The 26,652-nt window shown below is 39.2% G+C and overlaps 4 protein-coding genes across 18 annotated transcripts in view; 2 read left to right on the forward strand and 2 right to left on the reverse strand.

Moving 5' to 3' along the window:
* The first annotated feature begins 7 nt into the window (after positions 1-7).
* On the forward strand, positions 8-1,780 carry Polr3f (RNA polymerase III subunit F). 3 transcript variants are annotated; one of them, XM_076781916.1, is made up of 5 exons: positions 98-235; positions 385-1,003; positions 1,073-1,234; positions 1,322-1,386; positions 1,661-1,780. In XM_076781916.1, coding segments are annotated over exons 1-5 (927 nt in total). In that variant the 5' UTR covers positions 98-155; the 3' UTR covers positions 1,662-1,780. The 3 variants fall into 3 exon arrangements, with proteins under 3 accessions (XP_076638030.1, XP_076638031.1, XP_076638032.1); XM_076781915.1 differs by lacking the exon at positions 1,661-1,780 and having other exon boundaries at positions 8-235; positions 1,322-1,427; XM_076781917.1 differs by lacking the exon at positions 1,661-1,780 and having other exon boundaries at positions 385-967; positions 1,322-1,427.
* Positions 1,781-2,012: 232 nt separating this feature from the next.
* Acf (ATP-dependent chromatin assembly factor large subunit) lies at positions 2,013-9,867 on the forward strand. Of its 4 annotated transcripts, none has more exons than XM_076781901.1 (14): positions 2,013-2,465; positions 2,928-3,066; positions 3,134-3,345; positions 3,429-3,639; positions 3,718-3,947; positions 4,019-4,686; positions 4,756-5,220; positions 5,300-5,790; positions 5,871-6,647; positions 6,723-6,934; positions 7,005-7,186; positions 7,365-7,478; positions 7,890-8,235; positions 8,613-8,775. In XM_076781901.1, exons 1-14 carry the CDS (start codon positions 2,353-2,355, stop codon positions 8,635-8,637), a joined length of 4,185 nt encoding a protein of 1,394 aa, XP_076638016.1. In that variant the 5' UTR covers positions 2,013-2,352; the 3' UTR covers positions 8,638-8,775. The 4 variants fall into 4 exon arrangements, with proteins under 4 accessions (XP_076638016.1, XP_076638015.1, XP_076638013.1 ...); XM_076781898.1 differs by having other exon boundaries at positions 2,014-2,465; positions 8,596-9,867; XM_076781899.1 differs by having other exon boundaries at positions 2,014-2,465; positions 8,608-9,867.
* A 132-nt stretch (positions 9,868-9,999) lies between these two features.
* On the reverse strand, positions 10,000-11,155 carry Roh (reduction of Rh1). Of its 2 annotated transcripts, none has more exons than XM_076781925.1 (3): positions 10,997-11,155; positions 10,233-10,406; positions 10,000-10,155 (listed from the first exon to the last, which is right to left on the reverse strand). In XM_076781925.1, exons 2-3 carry the CDS (start codon positions 10,402-10,404, stop codon positions 10,079-10,081), a joined length of 249 nt encoding a protein of 82 aa, XP_076638040.1. In that variant the 5' UTR covers positions 10,405-10,406; positions 10,997-11,155; the 3' UTR covers positions 10,000-10,078. The 2 variants fall into 2 exon arrangements, with proteins under 2 accessions (XP_076638040.1, XP_076638039.1); XM_076781924.1 differs by having other exon boundaries at positions 10,897-11,094.
* A 6,367-nt stretch (positions 11,156-17,522) lies between these two features.
* Positions 17,523-26,652, reverse strand: part of Kcc (solute carrier family 12 member kcc) — a 125,933-nt gene continuing 116,803 nt past the window's right edge. For 5 of the 9 annotated variants that reach the window (XM_076782566.1, XM_076782573.1, XM_076782571.1 and 2 more), the window contains 9 exons: positions 26,430-26,615; positions 26,009-26,244; positions 25,737-25,936; positions 25,447-25,608; positions 23,757-25,195; positions 23,316-23,624; positions 22,483-22,802; positions 22,276-22,415; positions 17,523-21,983 (listed from right to left, as the gene is read on the reverse strand). In XM_076782566.1, the coding sequence (XP_076638681.1) occupies positions 21,892-21,983; positions 22,276-22,415; positions 22,483-22,802; positions 23,316-23,624; positions 23,757-25,195; positions 25,447-25,608; positions 25,737-25,936; positions 26,009-26,244; positions 26,430-26,615 (3,084 nt within the window). In that variant the 3' untranslated portion in view covers positions 17,523-21,891. The remainder of the gene's footprint in view (positions 21,984-22,275; positions 22,416-22,482; positions 22,803-23,315; positions 23,625-23,756; positions 25,196-25,446; positions 25,609-25,736; positions 25,937-26,008; positions 26,245-26,429; positions 26,616-26,652) is intronic. The other 4 variants (XM_076782574.1, XM_076782572.1, XM_076782575.1 and 1 more) reach the window with 4 other exon arrangements.

A 26,652-nucleotide genomic window follows, 5' to 3' on the forward strand; every position in this document is an offset into this window, starting at 1 on the left:
CTTCCTTAGTGTTTAACGGAGTGGTGGGGAAAGCCGACATATCTTACCGCACGAGCCACATGTCACGCTAGGTCATGTTTCAATGCCTTTAAAATAATATGAATTAATGAATACGTATGTATGTATAGCACAAATTTTGACATTTAAAAAGTTCGATGGAAACAGAAGCCGGTACTTCAAAAGAACAGGATGGAAATTCTGCAAACTCTAATATACTTGATACGCTTGAACAAAAGTAAATCCTTCCTTTTATTGAAAGGCATTGAAGTACATTATGTATATTAGTTACATTTATTATTACTTATATATACTGAGTCAAATAAAATATTATGTAATGAAAAATAAAACATAACCAATATTTACATACATTACTTAAAATTTCAGAATTATTGCATTAGCACAGGTTAGACCTAAAGGTATATCTGATAAAGATTTAATGGTTGAGATGCCGGATTTGCAGCCTGCTCAAAGAGCTCAAATTATAAATAAACTATTGACTCAGGGACACTTTGATTTATTCAAACAAGGTGGTTCCCTTTTGTATCGCTTAAAAGATCCTTCAAAAGCAAAAATAGCTAAAGGTGCAGATAACGAAGAAAAAATTGTATATACAATTATCGAAGAAGCTGGGAATAAAGGAATATGGATTCGTGACATAAGATTTAAATCCAATCTAATGCCAACACAATTAAATAAGATTTTAAAAAGCTTAGAAACTAAAAAGTTCATTAAAGCTGTCAAGTCTGTGGCAGCAAGTAAAAAAAAAGTTTATATGCTGTATAATTTAGAACCAGACACTTCAGTAACTGGTGGTGCATGGTATCAAGATCAAGATTTCGAAGCAGAATTTGTTGATGTTCTTAATCAACAGTGTTACAGATTCTTGGAAAAAAAACGCGAACAAATGAATTCTTGTAAGGGTGGACCAATTGCAGCTAGAAATGTTACTTTTGCTTCATCCAAAGAAGTGTGGAAGTTTATTTCTGATCTAGGAATAAGCAAGGTTCAAATAATACTATAGTTTTTTTTCAAATTTTACATATGATTGTCAAAAATGAATGATTATTTACAGGTAAAATTATCAGTTGAAGATTTGGAAATGATATTAGACACTTTAGTTTATGATGGGAAAGTAGAACGTACTCTTTCAGGAGATGGAAGTAATTTATATAGAGCTGTAGAGCCTTTATTAAATTCACCTGGATTAATTAAATCTGCTTGTGGTGTTTGTCCTGTAAGATGTTATAAACTGTTTATTAATTTAAATGCAAATTCAATTAATTTATTAAGTATTTAATGATACAAAAATATTTTAATGCAGGTGAGAAAAAATTGCTGTGAAGTTGGTGATGTTACACCCACAAAATGTCAATATATATCAGAATGGTTAGAATAATGTTTTTTAATAAAATATATTTTTAAATAATGATTTATCCATTTTTACATATTATATTCGATTGTGTATTATTCATTGCTTACGTTTGTATACTTGTTTCACGTATAATATTTTCGTACTGTGTATAGTTATTAATATGTAGATAATAGATGGTTCTAAGAATAAGAAATTTCTGAAGAACGTCTGAGTATCAAAAAAATTTTTAGAACGTATATAATAATTTGCCATTATTTTAATAAACTGAATCGTTTCATCATATTTTAGATATATAAAGATCGGAACATAATTTTCTTAAAAATAAGATTAGTTTCGTTCAAGGAAGCGTGAATGTCGTTCCCGCCAAATGTAACAACATAATGTAAATCTCGACCGGATACTGGTTACCAACTTTACAAAAGTACTTTGCATTTATTTTAGACTTATACCTTGAGAGTATCATGTCGTATTGAGAATATCGCAAAAAGATATAAGAATAAAGAAGGAAGAAACATTTAATGGGTAAAATATTCTTAATACATCGGTATAACAAAATTTATCATACAATTGTCTCTGTTTCCCGCGTTTCAAATCACGATTTCAATAAGTTGGTAGCGTTATCCTTTCTATTACTTTCCGGTTCTGAAAGTGCCAGATGTGAATGCGCGCTTCCACGAGACTGTTGAATCGTGCATTGTCATGAGAGTCGAAATGTTTTGGCAAAGAACATCAAAGCTTTGCAAATGAGACACATGAATAAACAAAATTTCGAAAGAAGTAATCTACGACGATCATAACGTAAGATTTCACGGTGCCTGTTAAAGTTTTAAGTTTACGCTTACGAATTGGCGTGTATCGCATGTGCCCGCGGTGTTCCGGAAAGAGCGTAGTACTGTCTTCGACGCAGAATTGATTTCCCAAGTTGTTAGATTTGTGGACGAAAATCGCGTCTGAGTATCGAAGGACACGTAAACCTTGATATGCCGCTACTTCGTAAACAGCCTTTCCAGCGACTTCACGTCTCTTCAGACTTCAAAGACGACGATGAAGTTTTCCATTGCGAGGTTACCAATGAAATCTTCAAGGACTATAAGTAAGACCATGACAGTCAAGACTACTTCAAAACACGTTTTGCGGTTTCGTTAATGCGATTTATTGGATGCAAATGTTTCATTTTCTTTCGATTTGGTCTCGGTCAATTGCTTTCATTTTTTGTAAATACACAAGTTATGTTGACCAGTGTGTTTTCACTTTTTTTTAACTCTGCATGAAATCTGATGAATAGAATAAGTTGTAAGTTATAGTCTACAAAATGCACGTATCGTTTATATGTATTATCGTTATTTAAGTGCAGAATTGCTTGGATGATTATGTGTCATGCTACCAAACAATTTTAGTTTACCAAAGAAAGTTTGTTGGTTAAAACTTGTATTTTTTCAAAATTTATTCTTATTTTTATTTCGGTATATAAATTGTCCACTTATTAATAACAACTGTATTTTATCATTTTAATGTTATCGTGCTTATAAACTTTTCATATATTCTATGATTGCAGTGAGTTTTGTGAAAGAATTATTTTATGTAATTCATTGATATGGTCATGCAGTATTACTGGCAGAACTAATATGACATACGAAGAGGCTTTACAATGCGAAGAAAATGCAAAAAAGAGCCTGAAGGAATTTCCCATGGAGGTACAATATTTAAAATTGTTACATATCGTTATCTTGTATATTAATTATTTTATACTTTATGTTATAGTTACGTATTCCTATATTGTATCTTGCTAGTAAAACAAACAGATCATCTTTCAATGAAATGATAGAAGATGTATATCAATTTGCAAGAGATCGATATTTTATTGGAGAAATGGTAGAAGCAAGTTTTACAGAGGATTCTTGGTGCGATTGTCATGTTCTTCAAGTTATTGCACCCACGGATCAACAAATTAAATCATATGCTAAAGAAAATAGGTATAAATATATTTGATTTACAAATTTATGCAGTGATAGTACATTGCAGTGATATAATTTTCTTACATGCTTATATGTTTTAGAAATCCGCAAGAACAACAATATCATCCACCAGCAAAATTGTTTCGTTATGAAGTAGAACAATTAGACTGTGGAGATTCTGATGTTAGTCAACTTATGATAGTAGAAGCAGCACAAGTGAGAAGAAGAAAACAACATTATAGCAGAGAACGTAATAAAATATTTTTGCGTCAATTATGCGAACAAAATGAAAGCGGTATATGGATTGTTAAAGTCAGTAATTGTTTCAATGAAAATAATTTTTAGAAATATATAAAATATATTAACAAAGAATTTCTTATGTCTCTCTAGGATAGTGTTTTACAAAAATATGGAATTAGTAAAGTGCGTTTTGATACTATATTTGCTGGTTTTCCTCCAGATTTTACATCACGCTCTAGAAAACTTGTTAAACATAAGCAAGAGACAATAGAAAAATTTCTTACGTCAGATATATCAAAACAAAAAGCACTGGAAAAACCTAATCCTCTAAAAAAGGTAAATCAAACTGGGGTGGACATAAAGAAATTTCGAAAACCAAGGTAAATAATGCATGTTACATTAAAGATGATGGTTTTTAATAGTATATTAATGTTATAATGTTTATTAACAGAGTGAATGGAAAGTTTAAAGAAGACCTTAAAGCAAAAGCACTCGAAGAAAAAGCAAAACGAAAAGAAGAAAGAGTCCTAAAAAACGAACGTAAAAAAGAAGAAAAACAGAAGTCGGCTGCTTTAGCTGCTTATGTTAGACAATGGAATAAACCGAGGGAGGATCTTGAATGCGAAGACCTTTCCTCTATTCCACAACCTGTTCCGGTTAAGAGTAGCATACCTAATGAAAAATTTGGCGACAGTGTTATGATTTTAGAATTTCTAGAATTTTTTAATGAGGAATTAGAAGTCAGTGCATATTTTCCAAATGGTTTTACTTTAGACTTGTTGGAAAAGGCACTGTTAATGAAAGAAACATCTGGACCTTGGAGCGATCTCTTGCAGTTAATACTGTCGAATATCTTCATACATCAAGCAGATGAAGAAGATGAAATTAAAGCATCTGATTTAATAAATGATATTAGTATGTACGAGGGAGCATCATCAATGACAAAAGCTGTTAAACTTGCGACAATAGCTTCTACTTGGAGCCAAATGTATCAAGGCTGTAAATTATCTGAACTACCGATGGATCATTTAACGGTTAGTGAGATTTTAAGACAACATTTGTTAAGTTCTGGAGGACGAATAGGCGAAGCTGCCTCCAAATGGAGATATTCTCAAAGGGGTAAGCATTCAGAAATATTTCATAAATTAAAACATCACTGATTGCCGTACTTTATTTCGTTTTCTTTAGGTGGATATACGAATCACGATGATCCTGCACTTCTGATGAGGATAAACGAGGCATATATTTTAAGATTGTTAGGACATCGTAATGTTCACGAGTTTGATATAGATGAAAAATTAAAAGTTGTTACGTGTCTGATAAATCAGTTGCTTACTTTTGCTTCGATACGGGACGTGATTGAAGAGAAACATGAAAAAGTTCATCAGGCTAAAAAAGAGTTGAGGTTTTACATACTAGCCGAACAAAGAAAAGAGAAAGAAGAAAAAGAGAAAATGAGAGATCGCGAAAAAGATAAGGAAAGCAAAATACCAAAGAAAATTACGCGTGGCAGCTGCGAAGAAGAAAAACGAAAAGAGGAATATGAAAATAAAATAAAAGAACTTCAACAGGCATCCAAAGATGATAAAATGATGCTTTATTTAGGTTCTGATAGAGCTCATCGTAGGTACTGGCGTTTTTTATCAATACCAGGTATGTTTATATTTTTTATATTATGTGGACTCAGGAAAACAAATTTATAAATTATGATGTATGTATTGTTTGTACATAGGAATATTCGTAGAGAACGATGAATGGTGGCCAGGTACTTGCCTTCCAGAAGGTACACCTTATCGACCAGAATTCCAAGATAGCGAGTTTATGTATGCATATTTAAGAAATAAATTCGAAGATGAATTCAGTGATAAAGAAAATAGTTTTAAAAAAGCAAAGAAGTTACCTAAGAAGGTGACATTTGCCGATAAAAATGGATTGAAATCACCGAGGAAAGATTTGCCACGAAAAGAATTTAAGAAAGATCACTCTGATGTTAAGAAAAATTTAATGGCTTGTACAGGAGATAGAGAATGCCCAGTGCATTGTAAAAGATCAGAACCGAAATGGAGTTTTTGTGGAAATCAGGAAGACATAGAAGCTTTAATAAATGGTTTGAGCAAACGAGGTATTAGAGAGGGAGAACTCAGAAATAATATTATACAAGAGATGACGAGTTTAGTATCCGTAATTGAAGAATGTCCTAGGCATAAACTTAATCCTGAAATTGTAAGTATGTTTCAATGTATTTAAAACTTTTTTACAAGTATAGTGGTTGAGTAAATAGTGTAAGTGAATCTTGGATGCAGTTTTCAGGACCTATTAAAGAGCAGACTAGTAAAACTACAAAAAAAAATAAATATGAAAATGCAAACCTAAATTATTCTTCTGAATTTCCTGTCAACAACGTTTTAGAACTAACTCTAAGGGATTATATCCTAGATTTTGAAGATAAAATAAAAGTAGCTTGTTTAGGAGGTTTAAAAGTCGTTAGTCGTGAAGCATGGAGAGGTGCAATCGATAACGGACGCTATGATAAACAGTGTGATAAATTAGTGTTCGGTACAAATGAAGTTGAAGTAGATATTGCTTCTAATTTACCATTGGACAAAGTTAAGAACGAAGCTAAACATAGTAGGCCAGGTACTCCGGATTCAGAAATTGGGAGTATTAACATGAAGACTTATAAAGATTCAGGAAAATACTTAGGTCCGTCGCAAGAAAATGAAGCACCCGTAGATCCTGACCAGCAAGCATCTATTAAACAAATGGCTTGCGCTATTTTACAATTATCGCATGCCATAGATCAGAAGTACTTTCGAAGACCATTAGGTCACGATGAGAAGGATAAAAAATGGTCTGGCGATGAAACTAGAGAGAGATGGGAACAATCACTTATGGCATCTATCAGTTGGTCTCAGTTATTTTTGCATTTAAGTACTTTAGAAAATAGTATCGCATGGAATAAAAGTGCGCTCAATGCTCAGTGTCGTATCTGTAGACGGCGTCGAGATGCCGAGAAAATGCTACTCTGTGATGGATGCAACAAAGGCCACCATTTATATTGTTTAAAACCAAAACTTACTGTAATTGTTTTCTATCGATTAAATACATAATTCCTGTTATTATTTACTAAATAACAATTACACGTTTTTTCATAGACTGTACCGGAAGGAGATTGGTATTGTAAAACGTGTAAGCCACCGATTAAGTCGAAAGAGAAAATTAAAAAACGAAAGAAATTTGAAGAATTGGAGGAAGAAGTAATATTGACCAAAGAAACTCGACACAACCGGGCCAAGCGTATTCTTGAAAGCGAAGAAGAAGAGGACCAAGAGGATAATGAACTGGAGGAAGAAAGCGACGGGAATATGTAAGCATCATTTTAGGTTATTTTTGCTTGTCGAAGCAAGACATTTCGTAATATAATTGTTACATTTTAGGAATAGTGAAATAAATGTGTGCAGTGTCTGTAGAAGTGGTGGGAAATTGATCAGTTGCGACGCATGTTCAAACTTTTATCACATGGAATGTATAGAACCTCCCATAATAAGAGCTCCTCGCGGAAGGTGGTCCTGTACAGACTGCAAAGATAAAAAAGATAAGAGATCCGGTACAAAATATGGTAAGGCATTAAAATTATACTATAAATATTTACAAATACAGCGGCAGCAGAAAACACAGTAATAAATCTCGAAAATATTAAAGTATTTTATTAACACATTAATATTATAATGAACAGAATTTCTATATTAAATATTAATATAATAAAAGCGGTTTCTTAGCTTTGATTGTGTTGTTAGTGAGGGGGCGTGAAAGGGAAAGGGACAAGGAGAGACTGTGCGCTGCAGCAGCACGCTCTCGCATCCATGGCTTTGCCAAGAGCCTCCTCACTACAGAATCTACAGACTGGGACGGTCTGTATTGTAATTCTTATTCTATTTTATATACAACACACACATTTTATTGGAAATAAAATAACAATTTCAGATGAAAATGTAATAACAATAATGTCTTGCTTGATATAATTGTGCGTTAACTGTTAGCAAAATTAAATTCAGCTTTCTCGCCAGATAAATAAGGTTTCATTGCATGTGTCTGTAGTAGGTCCCGTGTTTCGTTATTAAAGAAAAAACATTTATGAAATTAATTTTCCAGTGTTTTCTATATTTCTGCCTTATTATTTAAAAATTTTTACGTCGAATATTTGTTACGAATGTATCTTACCTTGTTGTTTTATATAAACGTTTTAGCAATGCTTTACATATGTTATTAGATAAATATATTTAAAATCAATATTACATGCACGTACAAATTTTAATACATAGACAGTAGCAATTCAGAAGATGCGGAACCAAGACAAACGAGGAGAGCGACTAAAAGAGCTGCTGAAATAGAACAAGATAAGGAACCGATTAAAGGGAGTATGTCGAGACTGCCGGAATTACTTGCGGATATCAGGCATCACAGGGATTCGTGGCCGTTTCTATCACCTGTGACAAGGGATGAAGTTCCAGATTATCATGATATTATTTCCAATCCTATGGATTTTGGAACAATCAAGTATAAACTTAACAATGGAGACTATGAAACACTGGAGGACTTCTTCGGTGATTGTCAGTTAGTATTTAATAATTGTCAGGCTTATAACGAAGAACATAGTTCAGTGTACAAGTAAGTGTAACGCGTATAAATATTTTAATATATGGGTTCGGACGCCAGAGATCATGAGATTAATTGACAATATTGATTAAGGTGTTATGTTCGTATTGTGATAGTTTACATAAACAAACATTTAATATTACCTCCATTCAATAGTAAAGTTCAATATATGAATAGATATGTGAATTTTATTATGCAGTAGTGATACAGAATTTTTACGCCCTTTTAAATGTTCTAAAATTTGAATAATAAATGAAATTGTTACAATAGGAACAATTGCTTTAATAATTTAAATATGATCAAAATCTTTGGCTTCTGAACGCTTGATATAATATTAATTTCAAGAGTTAAACTATGTTATTTTAAAAATAGTTACGTGTACAGAGCAGGTATGAGGTTATTCAAGTACTTTGAAAAACGATGTAAAGAATTACGGTTGAGTTATGACGAGGAATTACTACAACCGCCGGATGCAAAAAAAACAAAATTTGAGGAAAACGGTCTTATTGATAACGAAGATGAGGACAGAGAAGATATTCAAAAGACAAGATAGAAACGAAATACATGCCTCAACACGTTATACATATTGCATATTAATTTTTATTCCCGACATGTAAATTGAGTGTACCTTGAAAATGCATATGGATTACTACACTGACGTTAAACAGTGTATAAATTCATACTTCTACAAAAGGTGTTGTGTAAATTCTATTACGGAAAAACTTCATTTGTTAGGAACTAGACAATGCTATATATAATTTACTAAACTAATCCATAGAGTCACTCGATAAAATGCTGCAAGTATAACGTACATTCGGAATGTCACTTTAACACCTATCGAAAGTCTTGATTAATGTTTTCTTAGACTTGCTGAAATAAAAAAAAAAAAACATGCACAGTATTATTCGTAGAATTTTATGCATGATGTAATTGCTCTCACATATTTTTAAGAGTCCTTAATATAGAGCGTTTTACAAACAAGTAAACAGCAAGTGCGTAAGCAATGAAATTAATTTCGTTCGCTTGAGCCAGTACAAGAGGTAGTTTTTTGAGTTAGCGTTATTATTAAAGAAAACAATTTGTTATCAAACAAATATTTTTACATTATAATTATTTATTATTTTAGCACTACATGTACGATTTCATTTTAAGTATTTTTTCACTATACAAATATTTCAAAGGCCTTCAAAGCTTTCACTTATGCAAACTCCACATTTACTCATTATCTGCCTTTCGAAATATGTATAAACCATGCGAAATGCGATAACGTGATAATATGACTGACAGTTTAAAAATGAGTACGCGCGTAACAAACACGGACAAATTTTCTTCATTGTGAATTTAAGAAATATTCATTCGATATTTAAATTAACATACAAGTACAGTCACTACACACTTGTATTTATACGAAGAAAATAAATTTGATCAAGGTACAAATACATTACTATATAATCGCACGATCTAATGGAAATTAAAGATTTTATTTAATCATGTTTATTTTAAGTTTTGCTGAATTGTCAACATATTACTAGTACTTATATTTCTTCATAAAAATCAGCCTAGCTTAACAAAATTAAAAAAAATCTTAGGCTGGCCCTACACAAAATCTACGGTACAAATTATAATTATTCACTATATTGTACAGCAGTTGTAGGAACAGTTCTTTGTAATCATGTACGTTTTATACAATTAATTTGGTAATAAACTTTTAAAATAGACTTTTAATTAAATTTGTTCGTAACATAATGTTCGGAAAAATAATTACAGATGAAGACATTTTAATTTGCAAGAATTACATATATTTTTATCATAGATGTATTCTTACATGCTATACTAAATTATTTTCCAATGTAACTTAATGATGACCAACTTCTCCTAAAAATTCTTTACGATGTATTTCATCCCATTTTTTAACATTCTCTGGACTGTAGCCTGAAACACAAGGAAAATATTAATTATGTTTGTAAGAAGTAAGATAGTCTAAAATGATAAGAAGTTGTTGAACTTACTGAGCTTTTGTATTTTATAAAAAAGAGGAGCAGTCAGTACAACGGATATAAGCCAAAATTTGAACACCCAACTACTTTTATGGGTGAAATAATATTTGTATGGAAATTGAGCTATCTTTGCACTTAGTGTGTATGGAAATTTCATAGGTCTTCCTGGATTTTCCGAAGACATGGCTGAAAATAATTTGACAATCAATTTTGTTACTAAAGATATCTTCTTTTCAAATATGTAATTACAATGCAACACACAACAAATCTTTAAAAATATCTTACAGAAATTTAATCAAAAGTATTACTTATATGCATACAGAAAATGGTGCAAAGTTTTTAGGGTTTTAAAATAACTATTATACCATGTAATACCATAAATTAGTTTTTACACCTACTTTTACGTCATACAAATCATGATTTGAAATTTGTTGCACACTTCGAAATTTTACGACATATTCCTCATAAATGAGTAAAACTTTTCCCTTGTACCGATTACTTCTTTGTCCCTATACATTATTTAATTACGATACATTGAACAAAGGTACAATATATATAAAATTTCTAGACACAAAATATTTACACGTAACAAGTATCTCTCCCATAATATTAAATTTTATTATACTTGAATGAATATACTAATGAATGGTACACATTTCTATATTATGTTTGTTACCTTTCTTCAAATTTGTATTAGATAATTGGGTTAACCAACGAGACATATGACAAAAGGATTCCACACAATAACAAAGTGAAACCGATATATGAAATTATACCTTTTTCTTTTGTAAAAATAAGGATTATTAGTTACTACAGAAAATCCAACGACTTCTACAGCCGACAGTCACTGAATAAGATTATATAATAACATCCTCCTGCAATATATCGAAAAATATCGAACTGTCTTTTGCCCAACGTACAATGACGTATTCTATTGGTTCAAAGTTGGACAAACTGAAATTTCTAGACTTTAAATATAATTGAAAATTCATACATAGGAATAGTAACAAGAATTTCTTTTTTTTTCAGTAGGTAAAATATGATTAGGGGGCCTTAAACGTGTATTTTCGTAATCAAAATTTTTCATAATTTTTTTTTCATTGCCTCTAGTAACATTGCTCTTCGAAAACGACCTTTGTCATCTGTCTCTAGTTGTCTCTAGATGTTAATCACCTAGAGAGTTATTACTAATAAAATGGGTAATTCGAAACAGTTACGTGAAATCACAGACGACAGGCCACAGTCGAGGCAAAGATGCCAGAAAGGCACCGACATGCCAGATCATGCGTACGTGAGCTCATGGAATTTCGGAAAGTCGACAAAGGTAAACTGACGCATGCCCTCTTTCTCGATTCTCCGAAGTTGCCCGAAGTAATTTCGGACTGTCTCGTGGGGGTCGAGAGAGAAAGGCTCACACTTCCCTTTTCGCTCTTGAACAACTAACATCCGACCTCTCGTCAACAGGTCTCCGCTGGACTCTGCTGACCGCTGCTGACCATTCCTGGAATTTCTGACAATATAACGATTACTACTGACGTCTGCCAGCCTCCGCTGGACTCTACTGACCGCTACTGACCACTCCTATTACTTCTGACAACGTATAACGATTACGACTGGCTACTGTTAGCCTCTCCCAGCCTCTGCTGGCCTCTGCTGACCACCGCTTATATTTCTGACAACGTATAACGATTACTACTGACTTCTGCCTGCCTCCGCTGGACTCTGCTGACCGCTACTGACCACTCTTGATACTTCTGACAATGTATAACGATTACAACTTGCTACTGCTTGCCCCTGCTGGACTCTGCTTGCCACTGCATGCCACTGCTAGCCTCTACTGACCACAGCTGACCACCCCTGATGCTTCCGACAACGTATAACGATTACAACTTGCTACTGCTTGCCCCTGCTGGACTCTACTTGCCTCTGCATGCCTCTGCTGGCCTCCGTTGGCCTCTGCTGACCGCTGCTGACCACTGCTGACCACCGCTTATATTTCTGGCAACGTACAACGATTACTACTTGCTACTGCCACCCTCTACTGACCTCTCCCAGCATCTCCCGACCTAAACTGGCCTCTGCCAACATCTCCCGACGTCAGCTGACCATCGATGACCACTGCTGACCGTTGCTGACCACTTGTGACATGATGTAATATAATATAATATGTTTATATGTATTAAAGTGTTGTATAATGTAAATCTATGGCAATAAATAATATAATTTCAAAGTATTCAATGTGTTCTCATCATTTTTTACCGTCCTTTTCCTCTCCAAATCATTCTCTTACCTATAAGATGCGTACCACCTTCTTCGCAAGTCCACCAGCATTTTAGAAATGTTCCGGGAACTTTGGAAATTCGAATTTGACCTTGACCTTGACCCAGTTTCGAAAGTGGGTCAAGGCCATTCGAAATCTTAGAAAAATTCCGGCCGCTTCGAAAATCCGGATGGCCTTGACCCAATTTCGAAAGTGGGTCAAGGCCATTCGAAATCTTAGAAATCTTCCGGCCGCTTCGAAAATCCGGATGGCCTTGACCCAATTTCGAAAGTGGGTCAAGGCCATTCGAAATTTTAGAAATCATCCGGCCGACTTGGAAATCCGGATGGCCTTGACCCAATTTCGAAAGTGGGTCAAGGCCATTCGAAATTTTAGAAATCTTCTGGCCGCTTCGAAAATCCGGATGGCCTTGACCCAATTTCGAAAGTGGGTCAAGGCCATTCGAAATTTCAGAAATCTTCCGGCCGACTTGGAAATCCGGATGGCCTTGACCCAATTTCGAAAGTAGGTCAAGGCCATCGAATCTTAGAAAAATTCCGGGCGCTTTGGGAATCGGGATTTGGCCTTGACCCAGTTTCGAAAGTGGGTCAAGGTCACCGGCATTTCAGAAAACGCTCCGGGCACTTTGGAATTCCAGTTTTAAGCAGAGAAACGGTTTCTTATAACTAAGGGAACAATGGGGAGAGGAAAAGAAAGGTAAAAGTGATGAGAACACATAGAATTCTTTGAAATTATATCATTTATTGTCATAGATTTACATTATACAAAGTTTTAATACATGTACATCATGTTAGAAGTTGTTAACAAAGGTCAGCGTGGTCAGCAGGGGCCAGCAGAGGTCAGCAGAGGGATGCAGAGGCATGCAGAGACTAGCAGGGGCAAGCAGTAGCAAGTTGCAATCGTTGTATGTTGCCAGAAGCATCAGGAGTGGTCAGCAGAGGTCAGCAGAGGCTGGGAGAGGCTGACAGTAGCAAGTTGTAATCGTTATACGTTGCCAGAAGCATCAGGGGTGGTCAGCAGAAGCCAGAAGAGGTTGGGAGAGGCTGACAGTAGGAAGTTGTAATCGTTATACGTTGCCAGAAGCATCAGGGATGGTCAGGAGTGTTCAGCAGAGGCCAACAAAGGCATGCACAGGCAAGCAGAAACCTGCAAAGGCAAGCAGAGACTTGTAGGGGCATGCAGTAGTAAGTATTAATCGTTATAGATTATCAGAAATACCTGCAGTGGTCAGCAGCGTTCGGCAGAGGCCAGGAAAGTTCAGCAGAGACAAGTACACGCTGGCAGAGATCGGCAAAGACCAACAGAGGTTAGCAGAAGTCAGTAGTAATCGTTATACGTTGTCAGAAATATAAGCGATGGTCAGCAGAGTCCAGCAGAGGCAAGCAGTAATCAGGAGCAGTCAGCAACACTCGCTGTATGGTGTCAAAAGTTGTCGGGAGTTCTGTACTTTTGTCAGCACTGGTCATCAGAGGTCACCTGAGGCAAATAGAAACCAGGAGTAATTTGCAGAGTTCAGTAATGAACTCTAGGAAAGGCAAGTAAAAATAGCTGGGCAGTCGAGATTCCGAATCGTATGCCGTAGACGGGAGGTCAGATTTCAGTTGTTCAAGGGCGAGAAGGCAAATGTGGGCCTGCCTCTCTTAACTCCCATGAGACGTGTCCACGGTGCACTCGGCGCTTCGTCTGGCATCTCTGGTTTATACCAGAGATGACAGAACACGCGTATGTACGTGAGCTTGTAGTGTTTCGGAAAGTCGACAAAGCTAAACTGACTGCTCTCCTTCAAGAGTCTCAGAGTCGACTGTCGAGGTATTCGAGTAGACCTTTCAATGTATTTTTTCGGCCCATTTTTCTGGGTAGTTGGTGGTAGCTTGGAATGTTTATTGTATTTCTTTTACGAATATAATAAACGATTTATAGTTAGGCAGGTTAGTTTTATTTGAAGACAAATTCTTTTGAAAACTCTTTCAACTCTCTTCGTTGGTTGTGCATCTTTCATTGGTTGCACTTTCGTTTGTTTCTTCTTCGACCAACGATCGTTGGTCACAGAAGATCTTTATTAATGAGGGGATGGTTGAGAATCGGTTAGGATAGGTCTCCATTCGCAGCAACCTCCACGTGGTGAGACCTGGGTAATATTATTTAGCGTTTAATTAATAATCGTATCACTCTTAGCTGGGTAATGCAATTATTGATTAACAACTAAATAATATTAGCAAATTGACTGCGATCCGTTTTGCATAGGTCATCATAAGCTGGCCTTTGGTGGCTCCTGTTGACCACTGCTGATCTTCGTTGATAATTACTGACATGATATATATGTATTAAAACTTTGTATAATGTAAATCTATGGCAATAAATGATATAATTTAAAGTATTCTATCTGTTCTCATCATTTTTACCTTTCTTTAATAACTCTACACCGTAAGTGATATTCGATGCTTCGAAACAGTAATTGTAGCCTTCGTGGATAAATAAATGATAACAACTATTGCTCTGTACATTATTTAATGTAATTAATAAATTATAAACGATTACTGGAAGCGATTCTTACTTCAATATTGCGCTAAAAAGTGCCAAAGCATAGTTAGAGGAGGTACCCGGGGTATACCTATACGATCCCCTCTCGCCCCCCACGATTTGGTGACAACGTATAGTATCGCCATCTAAGAACGGCTTTCGAACTAAGCACGGAGTACAGATCCCCTCTCGCCCCCCACGATTTGGTGCAATCGTACGGTATCGCCATCTAAGAACAGGTTTCGAACTAAACACGGAGAACAGCTACCCCCACTCCTCCTACTCCTGATACACATTACTTACCTTGATTATTCATTAATAACTCATTTCCTGGGATTAAAATATGAACTTTTAGAATCGAATAATATAGTACAGACCCTTGGCAAGATTCAAGGACAGTTTTTAGAACCATACCGCCCGTAATTAATAAGTTATTAACGAATATCTGAAGTCAAAACATTCACGGCTGTATCACTGCGTGCTTTAATCGATGAATTATCAACTTTTCAACGATAATACCCATATTTTGGCTATTAGAGAACCAAGTAGACATCCCTGGGAACATTCAAGGACCGATTTTGCAACGCTCATTCGTCTAATTAATTAGTTATTAGCGATAGATCCCTAAGGTGTCGCGTTGAAACAGTGTACAGACTTCCGATATTGGTTAATAACTATTTAATAACACATGGGATGGCTAAAACAGGTATCCTTGAATCTTGTCAAGGGTCCATACTATATTCTTAAACTCTAAAAGTTCATATATTAATCCCAGGAAAGGCGTAATTAGTAAATTAAGGAGCAGTGATTTGACAGCGGTGGTTTGCATTGTGGCGCGGAATAGTTCATTATCTTCAACGATAGATGGCGCTTATTTACCGACCTCAAGCCCCCTGGTGCTAAAACGTCCAAGTTTGTCGAGAAATCCATCTAGCGTCGACGTTGCGAACTATTCCACGACAAACTTGGACGTTTTAGCACCAGGGGGCTTGAGGTCGGTAAATAAGCGCCATCTGTCGTTGAAGATAATGAACTATTCCACGACAAACTTGGGCGTTTTAGCACCAGGGGGTTTGAGGTCGGTAAATAAGCGCCATCTATCGTTGAAGATAATGAACTATTCCGCGCCACAATGCAAACCACCGCTGTCAAATCACTGCTCCTTAATTTACTAATTACGCCTTTCCTGGGGTTAATATATGAACTTTTAGAGTTTAAGAATATAGTATAGACCATTGGCAAGACTCAAGGATACCTGTTTTAGCCATCCCATGTGTTATTAAATAGTTATTAACCCTTATCGGAAGTCTGTACACTGTTTTTAACTTTTCAACGCGACACCTTAGGGATCTATCGCTAATAACTAATTAATTAGACGAATGAGCGTTGCCAAATCGGTCCTTGAATGTTCCCAGGGATGTCTACTTGGTTCTCTAATAGCCAAAATATGGGTATTATCGTTGAAAAGTTGATAATTCATCGATTAAAGCAGGCAGTGATACAGCCGTGAATGTTTTGACTTCAGATATTCGTTAATAACTTATTAATTACGGGCGGTATGGTTCTAAAAACTGTCCTTGAATCTTGCCAAGGGTCTGTACTATATTATTCGATTCTAAAAGTTCATATTTTAATTCCAGGAAATGAGTTATTAATGAATAATCAAGGTAAGTAATGTGTATCAGGAGTAGGAGGAGTGGGGGTAGCTGTACTCCGTGTTTAGTTCGACACCTGTTCTTAGATGGCGATACCGTACGATTGCACCAAATCGTGGGGGGCGAGAGGGGATCTGTACTCCGTGCTTAGTTCGAAAGCCGTTCTTAGATGGCGATACTATACGTCGTCACTAAATCGTGGGGGGCGAGAGGGGATCGTATAGGTATACCCCGGGTACCTCCTCCAACTATGCTTTGGCACTTTTTAGCGCAATATTGAAAATTGCTTCCAGTAATCGTTTATAATTTATTAATTACATTAAATAATGTACAGAGCAATGGTTGAAGACCAAAGGTGTAACCAAATATACTTTCAAAGCAGAAAACATTCTATATTATCATTTATTTATCCACGAAGGCTGCAATTACTGTTTCGAAGCATCAAATATCACTTACGGTGTAGAGTTATGGTGCAAAATTAACTGGTATCTCGAGGCCATTATCCCTGCCATAGTGGTCAATCCTTTCTTCAAGTTTTCTCCTGTCATATCCGGTCCGTTTCTGGTCTCATAGATCGTCGCAGTAAACGAATCTCGTTGCACCAAAGAAATCAGTTATCACGTTAAACGCGAATCGAACTTTGTTCAACTTTAAAATCCAATAAAACACATATTCTTTAATATTACACGAATTATAAAGTATTACTTGGTTCAATTTAGCCCTGTCGCCTAATCGGAAAGCTCAGTGCTGGTACCAAAGGATCGACATAGCGTTTAACTTGTTAACAATATATTCGGTAACTATCAGAATAATGAATAAGGCAGATCACAAACAAAAGTCTGGTCGTATAGGTGTATGTCGTTTATTTATTTAATCGATCTGATCGCAGTATAGTTTCTTCATTCATTATACTTCGTCTTCCATAAGTTAATTACAAGTATTTCATCATCATCTATAATCTAAAAGGGTATAGGGTAAAGTTTTATAGGTATTTCACAGTATTGACTCTATTACATACGCTAATCAGATGGCTAATGTGTTCGTATCTACAAATATATCTCGTATTTGTTTCTTCTTTCTATATACATATACATATATACACATACATACAGAAGCCGTATGTGTGCATATCTATATACATACATATGTTCGTCTCGTAACACATCCCCCATCCTACCCTATTCCCTCCCCCACCCGCCGATCCGTCTCCTCTCGTCCTTTCCAAATTCGTTACTCTACGTACGTTAATTGTAACTTCCGGTTCCTTATGGGAATATCGATAAATCGTCGGTTTTTTTTTTTTCCATACGCGTATTATGTTTTATTCATTTTTTTTTTCTTTTTTCGCGATTTTCTGTTTTTTCTTTTTTTGGTTTGGTGGTTTGTTTGTCGCTTTTAGTAACTCGAACGCTAAAAGGTGTCTCGAGGAGAGAAAAAAACTAAGTGGTGCCGGCGCCACGAGCGAGGAGAAAATCTCGTCTCGTTGTACCGGGACCCGGGTCAACGAGATAAGTTCATTATCCATTTTTTTTTTTTTCTTTTTCTTTCTTTTAAAAGTATGTATGTATATTATGTATATAGTATCCGCTTGATTTGACACATATGATTGAGGTCTCGAGCAAGTCTCTTCTGCTGCCTTAGCTCGCATCTCACAGCCTAGAGGTGATTTAAACCAGACGCGAGGCCCCCGTTCTGAACGGGACGCGGCGCGAACGACGCACACGATAATAAGTCCCCCCGACAATCGCCAAGCTCGCAGGGTGTATACATATTTTTTTATATTTCTGTATATATATATATATATATATATATATATATAATATATATATTATACCGTTTTTTCATTTTATCATTTTTTTACACTTACGTAACGCGTGTTTGTATGTGTTGTCCATATGGTCAATTGTGCATTTTTTTTTTTTCTTTTTTTTTCCCAAGTAAATACGACATAGTAAAATATTAAAGCGGCAGCAGAATACACTGCAATACTGTTTGATCTATGAAAAAGATGTTCCGATCCCTTTACCCCCCCCTTCTCCCTTTCCCGCGAACGCTGTGCCATCCTGCCTGCTATTCTCCGTTTTCCACCCCCCTCCGCCTCGTCCTTAAGTCTATCTATTTATGTACAAACACGTTTAGCGTTTTATATCTGAAACAGTTTTCTCTCCTCTTCCCTCTTATTCCTCTCCCTTTGTCCGTTTCTCTGATTTTCCCCTCCTCCGCCAACCGCAACCCTGCTCCCTCAGCGAATAAACTTTTTCTCATAGTCAACATGTCTCGTATAAACTATGCAGTGCCCGGTGCCTATCGTATAGGCAGCTACACATAAAATATATGGTAGTCGACAAGTGAGTAACGTATTAAAATTAGAAAGTACATGTCGCAACATCGTGGACGATAGATAGAGAGAGATGGAGCAGTCCCGTGGACCTGCGATTGGCCAACTTCCGGTCCCTGGCCTCGGATCCTCCACCATACTGTTCCTCCCCGACGCAACGCTGAAGACGGTTCGGTGTTGTATTGCTTTGTTTGGCGACTTCCTCTCGTCCTGCTTCGCACGATCGAGTGTGCTTCCGAACAAGGTGCTGGAGATGAGGTAGATAAAGTGACGTTGCAACCTTCCTCAATCCTGTTCTCTCGATCCTTCTTCGGGGCGTCCAACGAATAGGACTTAACATACACGCGAAAATAAACGAAAATTAACTCAGCTTCAAGTTGATCTGTGGACCAGACAAAATTGGAAATTAATACATATCCCTTTCTTTCTACCCAGACCAATGGCGTACATACGATACTCTTTGCCCAAAATGGCCTCCCAAACGCGGTGGACGTGCTTTGCCTCCGGCCATTTTTCGTTTATTTTCGCGCATACGTTCAGCGAGCCTCGTCTGTTTCCTCGACCGTCTTAAGTTCTACGACCTCAACGCCCTAGCCAGGCGGCAAAATGGCCACGTAGGTTCCACGGATGCTTGACTCTTTCGATTAAGTAGACACAGTGTATCGACGGGTACAATAGGTCAGCCCGTGCTACGTTGATTTCTCTTTTAAAAAGATTTTTTTTTTTTGTCTGTTATCGTCGATTCTCGATTTCGTCTTCGTAGATAAACTATTCGTCATATATACTTACACATATGTGCTATACATGTACTATATACACACACATATATACATATACATGACTCGTCTTCGTTTACTTATAAATATATGTTTATATATATACATATTAGATAGTGCCTATCTAAATGAAGCGCGGCCGAATAGTTTCGGTCCGCGCGCGAAACGTGACATGCACACGACACTTAAACGCGACCGATCGCCTACGTGTTTCCTTTATCCTTCGATGAAAGTCGGTTTTCCGGGGAATAATGGCGGGCGATTTTTTTTTTTTTCCACTTTTTCTTTTCTAATTTCCCTCACCGTTCGCTCTGCGATCCTACGCGAATTTCTCGGTGAAAACTCTGTACCTGTGTGTGTGTGTATGTATGTGTGTGTGTCTGTGTGGTGGATGCGTTCCATTCGAAACGCGTTAGAGCGGTGAATCGGACCGGGTAGGCCTTGGACAGTATAAACGCGAATCTAGACAAAGACTTTGACGCCAAGAGGTTCGGAAGTACAATGGAAAAAACGAACTTCAGTCCTGAAGGAGATGCTAGGTTTCTTTCTGGGCTTTTTTTTTCTTTTTTTTCCGTTTCGTTTCCCGTCGGTCGCGACGCTAGTTGGAGAGAACGCTGCTGCTTGAACTTTCGTGGGAACGCAAGGGCTCTGGCGTGCTCGGAATCGGAGTATCGAAGTATAAAACTGTGAAGAGAGTCGAAGGTCTGTGCGCAAGAGATGTTACAGTACCGAATATGCTGCTTATTCGTGCCACGTCGATCCAGAGTATACATAACTTTTCGACGCGTTAACAACTTCCACTAGATACAGTGAAATATATATTAGAAATATATCCAAGAAATTATCGCCATTTTCTCGGCCATTCTCCGACGCGTTAGCGATCCTTAACGTATTTCTTAGTTGTATAACAGTGTCCTACCGCTGGTAAGTCTTTTAGCATCGCAGTGGAGATTAGTTTTAAGAATTTTTTAGTTTATACGTTTCTCGGTACACGCATCGCTGGTTCTTCCTCGATCGTTGATCTTCTCGCGTACTCTGCAGCGCACCGAGAGTTTCGAACGCCGTTTAGATTAGTTTCTACTACGGTCGGCGTACGCGTAATCCTAGTAAACGATTTCAAGACTTTGGCAGTAATATACTTTTCTTAATACATTGACAATTTCAACTATCTCTATAGTCAGTAACTTTCAGAATTTTCTATTAAGTTTCAAGGTCTCGTCATTTTCTTACGTTCAACGCTGCAGCGTTCGTCCGAACTTACCGCCGTGTACGCGCTATCCTATGCTACCCTAAGTTCACCTATAAGCAGTAGAATTATACATACCTATTATACTCTCTATAACGACAATGCGTGTAGAAAAATGAGCCTCTCGCGTCTTTGGTTAAACGCGAAGCATTTAGAAAGTATTCTGGCAGTGGTTTCGTAGATGCTTCGATCTTAGCCTCGGACCAAAAATTTTGATTTCAGTTTCAACGGGAGTTAATTAGAATCGGAATGAGTTTACTCGGGACGTGTCGCGGTTCTTTTCCTCGTCGATGATTCCTCTCGTTTCGTTCTTGGAAAACTTCTCGTCGACGAGCAACAACGTCTTGCTCGCGCGATATTAATAATTAAAGGTCGAGAATACACTCTGTGTGCTACATGTCCGTTTATCCTCTCTTTCGTCTCGCCGCGCAGAGTTCTCTTTCGTTATTACGGATAAAACTTTTTTTTTTTTTTTGTCTATCTCATTGAAAAGGGACGAGTGTAAATAAGATAGATCCTACGTATCCTAGTTTACATGTGAAATTCATTTAAAGGAAACTTATATCCTTTGGCATGTCACTTTTGGCCTTCTCGAGGGTCGGCTTTTAACGAGCCTACGAGCCTCCTCCTCGATCCGGTCGACCTACGCGAAAACGGCATTCGTCAATCCGGCATCCGTACGTACTCTTCTCTTCCGGTAAACCGTGTGTGTGTTCACAACGCGAAACGCAAGTGACTGCTCAAACAATGGCACAAGAGCAACGTGTTCCTTAGGGTGAAGTCGTTTAGGTCTTTAAGAAGTAAACTAGATTTCTGCTTTTGCGAGGCGGTTACTTCGATTCCTCCCGGTCTAGTTCACGAGTAGATGGTGATCACCTCCCGTCCGCCGCCGCGCACCATCAGCACCCTTTCCAGACCCTCCGTGAGAACTTCTAGGAATTCCATGTCTGTAGTATCTTGGTCAAGGAAATTACATACAGCAGAAAGTGTCGTCATCTATGCTGTTGCTCTATCAAGGGGGAAGACTCATGTAAAATGAGAAGCAATATTTGACAAGGCGGAGGCAATCAAATTGTTAGGGTCTTTGGGGCATTTGAATACTTAGTTATAAGCACTACTATTGTAACTTTGTAGTCTCCTTTAAATATGTCGAAAGTGGCATGTTACACGAGTCTCTCCCTCAAGTTTCCCAACTTATTTTACCGTTAAGTTACCGAGATACTCGCATTACAAGGATACAATTTGATTCACGTTCCATTTTGGTGTCCCGCGGTGGTCCAGGAAGATTCAGGATGACTAACTGAGCGTCATGGCTCTTGTTGACGATCACTTCGTTCAGTTTCACGGAAGTGTGCATACGCCTCACGTCGCCCTCGTCGCTGCAACGGAGTTGAAAGGTTAAGAACAGTTTTTGGAAGCTCGTTGCAAGCGTTCTCCGTAACTTACGGCGTGATGGTGACTTGTTTCGCCTCGGGGCTCTCAGATTTCTTCTCTTCGTTCTCTTTCGCCTCTTTTTCGGTGTTCTCCTTGTTGTCCTGCTTCGGCGAGCCACCGATCAGCTTCGTTTCCTCGTCGCCCTCCTTCGCCTCCTCCACCCCGTCGCTGGCGTCGCCCGTGTCCGATTCCTTGCCCGTCTCGTTCTCTTGCACGAGCTTCTCCTGCGCCTCGTCCACGACGTTCGGGTTCTGGCTCCCGGGCACCTGGAATCTCACCTTGGTCGCGATCTTCACGTCCACGTTGTGGTGATGGTCGACGATCGTCTGCACCTGTATTCACGATAAGAGGATGATTGGCGAATCGGGCTCGGACCGCCGTGTCCCGAACAGCAGGAGGCAGTCAAGTGTGTCGAGAGACGACTAACTCTAGCGTCAAAGCACTCTATATGATTCTGGCTAAATAAATGACCAACTAATGTAAGCATTCGGAATGAACGTGCCAATCAAGCTGAAAGTGGAGCTCTCTGCCGAGCGTTCCAGAGATAATCATGAACAAGAAAGCAAACTGGTGGAGGCTTTTCTTTTCTTTTTCTTTCAACGGGCGTTAATTTTGTTGTATCGACCTCGGTTACGGACGCGTCACCTCCATGAGTTCATTTTCTCTGAACAGGTTACACGAGGCGACAGGTGTGTGACTATGTCAGATGGTCGACAAACGAAATGCGCTGTTATGAAACATTTGGAGATCTCGGGGCCTGGGCAGGATACGTGGACGTGGTTGGTGTCGTTGACACTCGATTGGGAAAAAGTGACGAAGGAACTCCGGGGAATTGTCTGACAAACCAGAGGTAAATTTTCTTCGGCGGGTACCTCGTTGAAGTCCACCAATGCCGGCACCTTATCCGTGACGAGCACGCAACAAACAGACACATACCCATCAGTATCGGCTTTTACAGATATATTGTATTTTATTATTATGCATTGTATTTCGGATATTCGTATCGCGATATAGCGTTCCACGTTTTTCGCGGCTTCGTCACTCACCACTCCTAGGGACTCCTTCTTGTTCAGCCGCAGCTCCCTCAGCATCTGGTTCCTCTGCTCCATCATCAGGGTTCGCTCGTACGTGTACGCGGATATGTCGGAATCCATCTACGAGATCACGCAAATTACTTCTTTAATATTCTAAGGACTACGGATAGAATCACACTATGATCGCTGTTAGCTTATCTCAAACCCATCGCGACAAATATCAGCGTCAGTTGCGTTCGGTAAACGTCTTACCATTTCCACGATTTCCACCTCAGCCTCGATCCTGAGGTCGTAGAGGAACTTCTTCAGATCCTTCTTCATCTGGATAGAGTTGTCCTCCATTTGGGCGACGGTGAAGATCCTCATCTTGCAGTTCTTCCACGTGCGGTGCTGCTTGAGCAGGAAGGGTAGCAGCATCAGTAGACCACCGTCGTGGACGATCCACCAGACGTCGATGTAACCGACCACCTTTTCCGTGGAGTCGGGGAAGAAGTTGATTCCTTTGGGCACTAGCAGCGCCATCCTTGCCGCGGCGACCGCTCTGACCGTTTGCAGGAAGACTCTCCAGGTCCTCTCGTCCTCCGACTGCCTCCAACCGTACGGCCAGCCGAGGATCACCGTGTTGGGCTTCATTCCACCGAGCCCAGTGGTCTGGATCAGCGAGCTCAAGCCGTCGACGATGTTCCTCGCCACCAGGACGTCCACGAATCCCTTGACCTTCTCCTCGACTATCGTTTTGCGGAGGCTCTGCTTCGCGGCGAGGGCCTCGCCAGAGTTCTGAATGTAATCACCGCCGATGCAGCTAACGCAAACGGTCAGACCCTTGCCAGCCTTCAGCTGGCTGGCGAACGCGAACAGTTTGCGGTACTTGGGCACCAGGTCGTCGGTCAGTTTGGCCAGGATGAGGATCTGGGGCCGCCAGTTCTTCGTGTGAGGCGGTCCCTCCTCCAATCTCAACAGGGAATAACGAGCGGCTGACAAAGCCAGACCACGGATACCGTCGCCCCATTCTTTCTCCGCACCCCGGTACTCGATGTACTTGTAGATACAGCCAGCCATGCCCATGGCTAGCAGCGCGTAGTACCAGCTGGTCATGAACATGATGGCGATGCAGAGGAACAGACCAAGGAACGACAAGCTCCAGTGATAGTACTTGAACCTGGGTCGCCAGTTGGGCGTTCGAAGGACGGTTTGGAGGGCGCAGGCCAGGTTGACGAATCCGTAGCACATCAGGAAGAACATGGACAGCAGGGGGGCCAGGTAGTCGACGTTGCCCAGGAGGATACCGCATTGGCAGATGAGGACCGTCAGCACCAGGGCTCTGGTAGGCTCACCGCGGCTAGAGCTGGTGGCGAAAGGCGTCAGGAACGGAATGATACCGTCCTTGGCGATGGCTTGAAGCAGACGCGGAGCGCCCGTCAGCGACTGGAGGCCAGCGCCCAGGGTGGACAGGAACGAACCGATCAGGATCACCCACTGATTCGGCCAGGCTATGTTCGCCACTACCAGCTTCCCACCGATACTCTGACCGAACTTGTCGCGTAGCAATAGATTGTCTACGGTGCCGGCGAACAGCAACACGCTCGAGAGGTAGACCGTAGACGTGGTCAGGATCGCGCAAATCGTACCGATTGGGATCGATTTCTGGGCATCCGCCAGGTCACCTGATCTGTTAGAGCCAGCCATGATACCTGGAAAATTACGAGTCAGAGAATTTAGGAGGATTTCGATGGTTACTGGGTCAATTGGTTTACCGAGGTTAGGGTTGGGAGATAGGGGGAGGAACACGAGGCTTAGATCCTCTCTAATTTTAATCAGTTTTCTTTGTTGAATTTGTTTCTATAGTGACTATGAATTTGTGTCAGATTAAAAGTCAGTGGGGATCTGGACCACCCGATGTTTATCATTTTGGAAGACTGAACAATGTCTGACAGTTGCTTACCAGTGACAGAAGGGAAGAATATACCGATGAGAATGGTGAAGGTGGTGGTGAGGTCGACTTGAATCTGATTGAAGGAGGATGTCGACATGAAATCGATATCCTTTGGCTCCCTTCCGTAAGCGATCAGTTGACCTTCCTCTTGGAAACTGTCCCATATGTTTTCTAAACGCAAACGATTAGTTAGAAACTGCATAATTAGTTATTAACTATCGTTTGGCGCTGGTGATATTGCTACAGAAGGCTATTCTCTAGTATTTAATAATTAATACGATCCTGATATTACACCCTACCTAAGAATACGCCGCTGGCCAGACCACGAATTCCATTGATGATGGTCAAGTTGTTCTGCTCGTAGTACGGGTCACACTTGTGCGGTAGTAAGGTGCTGTTGCTCTCGCAATAGAGTCGGTGGAGGACTCCGCTAACGTTTTTATTGCAGTCCGCCAACACATCGATGTCCTTCAGTAGCCTTCTGCCCAGAACGCACATTCTGAAACGAGTCGACATTTTTGTAAATCGTCCAAACACATTTTTAACGATAGTTGACGCAGAAGTTACGAACTTGAGGGACTCGTTGCCGTTGAAGTTGTAGAACAGACCCACGTAAACGGCTATGATCGAGAATATCACGCAGGCCAGAGCAACGGTGGCGAATTTGTTCACGAACTTCACCCCGATGAACACTATGGTGCCCATCACCACCAGCAGACCCGTCCCGTACACACGGAAGTTGTTGTACATGATACTGGGATCCTTGGTGAAGTCACCAAATATGCTCAGCGAGGGAGCCATGTAAGTCTGGAAAGAAAATCTTATGGTATTCCGAGTCTGTAGCTATGTTTAGATTTCTGTTGGACTTTGCAAGTTGATGTTGTGGCGTCACCTCCCATACTCGCCACCATCTCGCAAGCAACCAACACCTCCGTTGCTATCTTTCTACTATCCATCTACTATTTTTCTCGATTTCAAAATGGTAGACTTACCAGGACGATTTCAACGGCACCGATGATGTACATGGCAGCTGCCAAAGTGGTACCAGTGTAGAAGAGCATCCCCACAGCGCCTCCACACTCTGGGCCCAAGCTTCTGGATATCATAAAGTAGGACCCTCCAGCAGGCACCACGCCGTTCGTTGCAATGGCGCTCATACTGATAGCTGTCAGCATTGTCTACGTGCAAACGAAGTCGAATTCTCAACTCAATATC

Source organism: Colletes latitarsis, chromosome 14 (genome assembly GCF_051014445.1).
Source record: "Colletes latitarsis isolate SP2378_abdomen chromosome 14, iyColLati1, whole genome shotgun sequence".
Lineage (NCBI taxonomy): Eukaryota > Metazoa > Arthropoda > Insecta > Hymenoptera > Colletidae > Colletes > Colletes latitarsis.

What these genes read in the sequence shown, in the direction of transcription:
- Polr3f (XM_076781915.1), top strand. Translation starts at nt 156, where the DNA reads ATGGAAACAGAAGCCGGTACTTCAAAAGAACAGGATGGAAATTCTGCA. An exon ending in CTGATCTAGGAATAAGCAAG is followed by an intron (nt 1,004 to 1,072) that starts GTTCAAATAATA and finishes GATTATTTACAG; the next exon opens with GTAAAATTATCAGTTGAAGA. An exon ending in CTGCTTGTGGTGTTTGTCCT is followed by an intron (nt 1,235 to 1,321) that starts GTAAGATGTTAT and finishes ATTTTAATGCAG; the next exon opens with GTGAGAAAAAATTGCTGTGA.
- Acf (XM_076781898.1), top strand. Translation starts at nt 2,353, where the DNA reads ATGCCGCTACTTCGTAAACAGCCTTTCCAGCGACTTCACGTCTCTTCA. An exon ending in ATGGAGATATTCTCAAAGGG is followed by an intron (nt 4,687 to 4,755) that starts GTAAGCATTCAG and finishes CGTTTTCTTTAG; the next exon opens with GTGGATATACGAATCACGAT. An exon ending in GAACATAGTTCAGTGTACAA is followed by an intron (nt 8,236 to 8,595) that starts GTAAGTGTAACG and finishes TTTTAAAAATAG; the next exon opens with TTACGTGTACAGAGCAGGTA.
- Roh (XM_076781924.1), bottom strand. Translation starts at nt 10,942, where the DNA reads ATGTCTCGTTGGTTAACCCAATTATCTAATACAAATTTGAAGAAAG. An exon ending in TAATACAAATTTGAAGAAAG is followed by an intron (nt 10,407 to 10,896) that starts GTAACAAACATA and finishes AATTATTTTCAG; the next exon opens with CCATGTCTTCGGAAAATCCA. An exon ending in TTATAAAATACAAAAGCTCA is followed by an intron (nt 10,156 to 10,232) that starts GTAAGTTCAACA and finishes CTTGTGTTTCAG; the next exon opens with GCTACAGTCCAGAGAATGTT.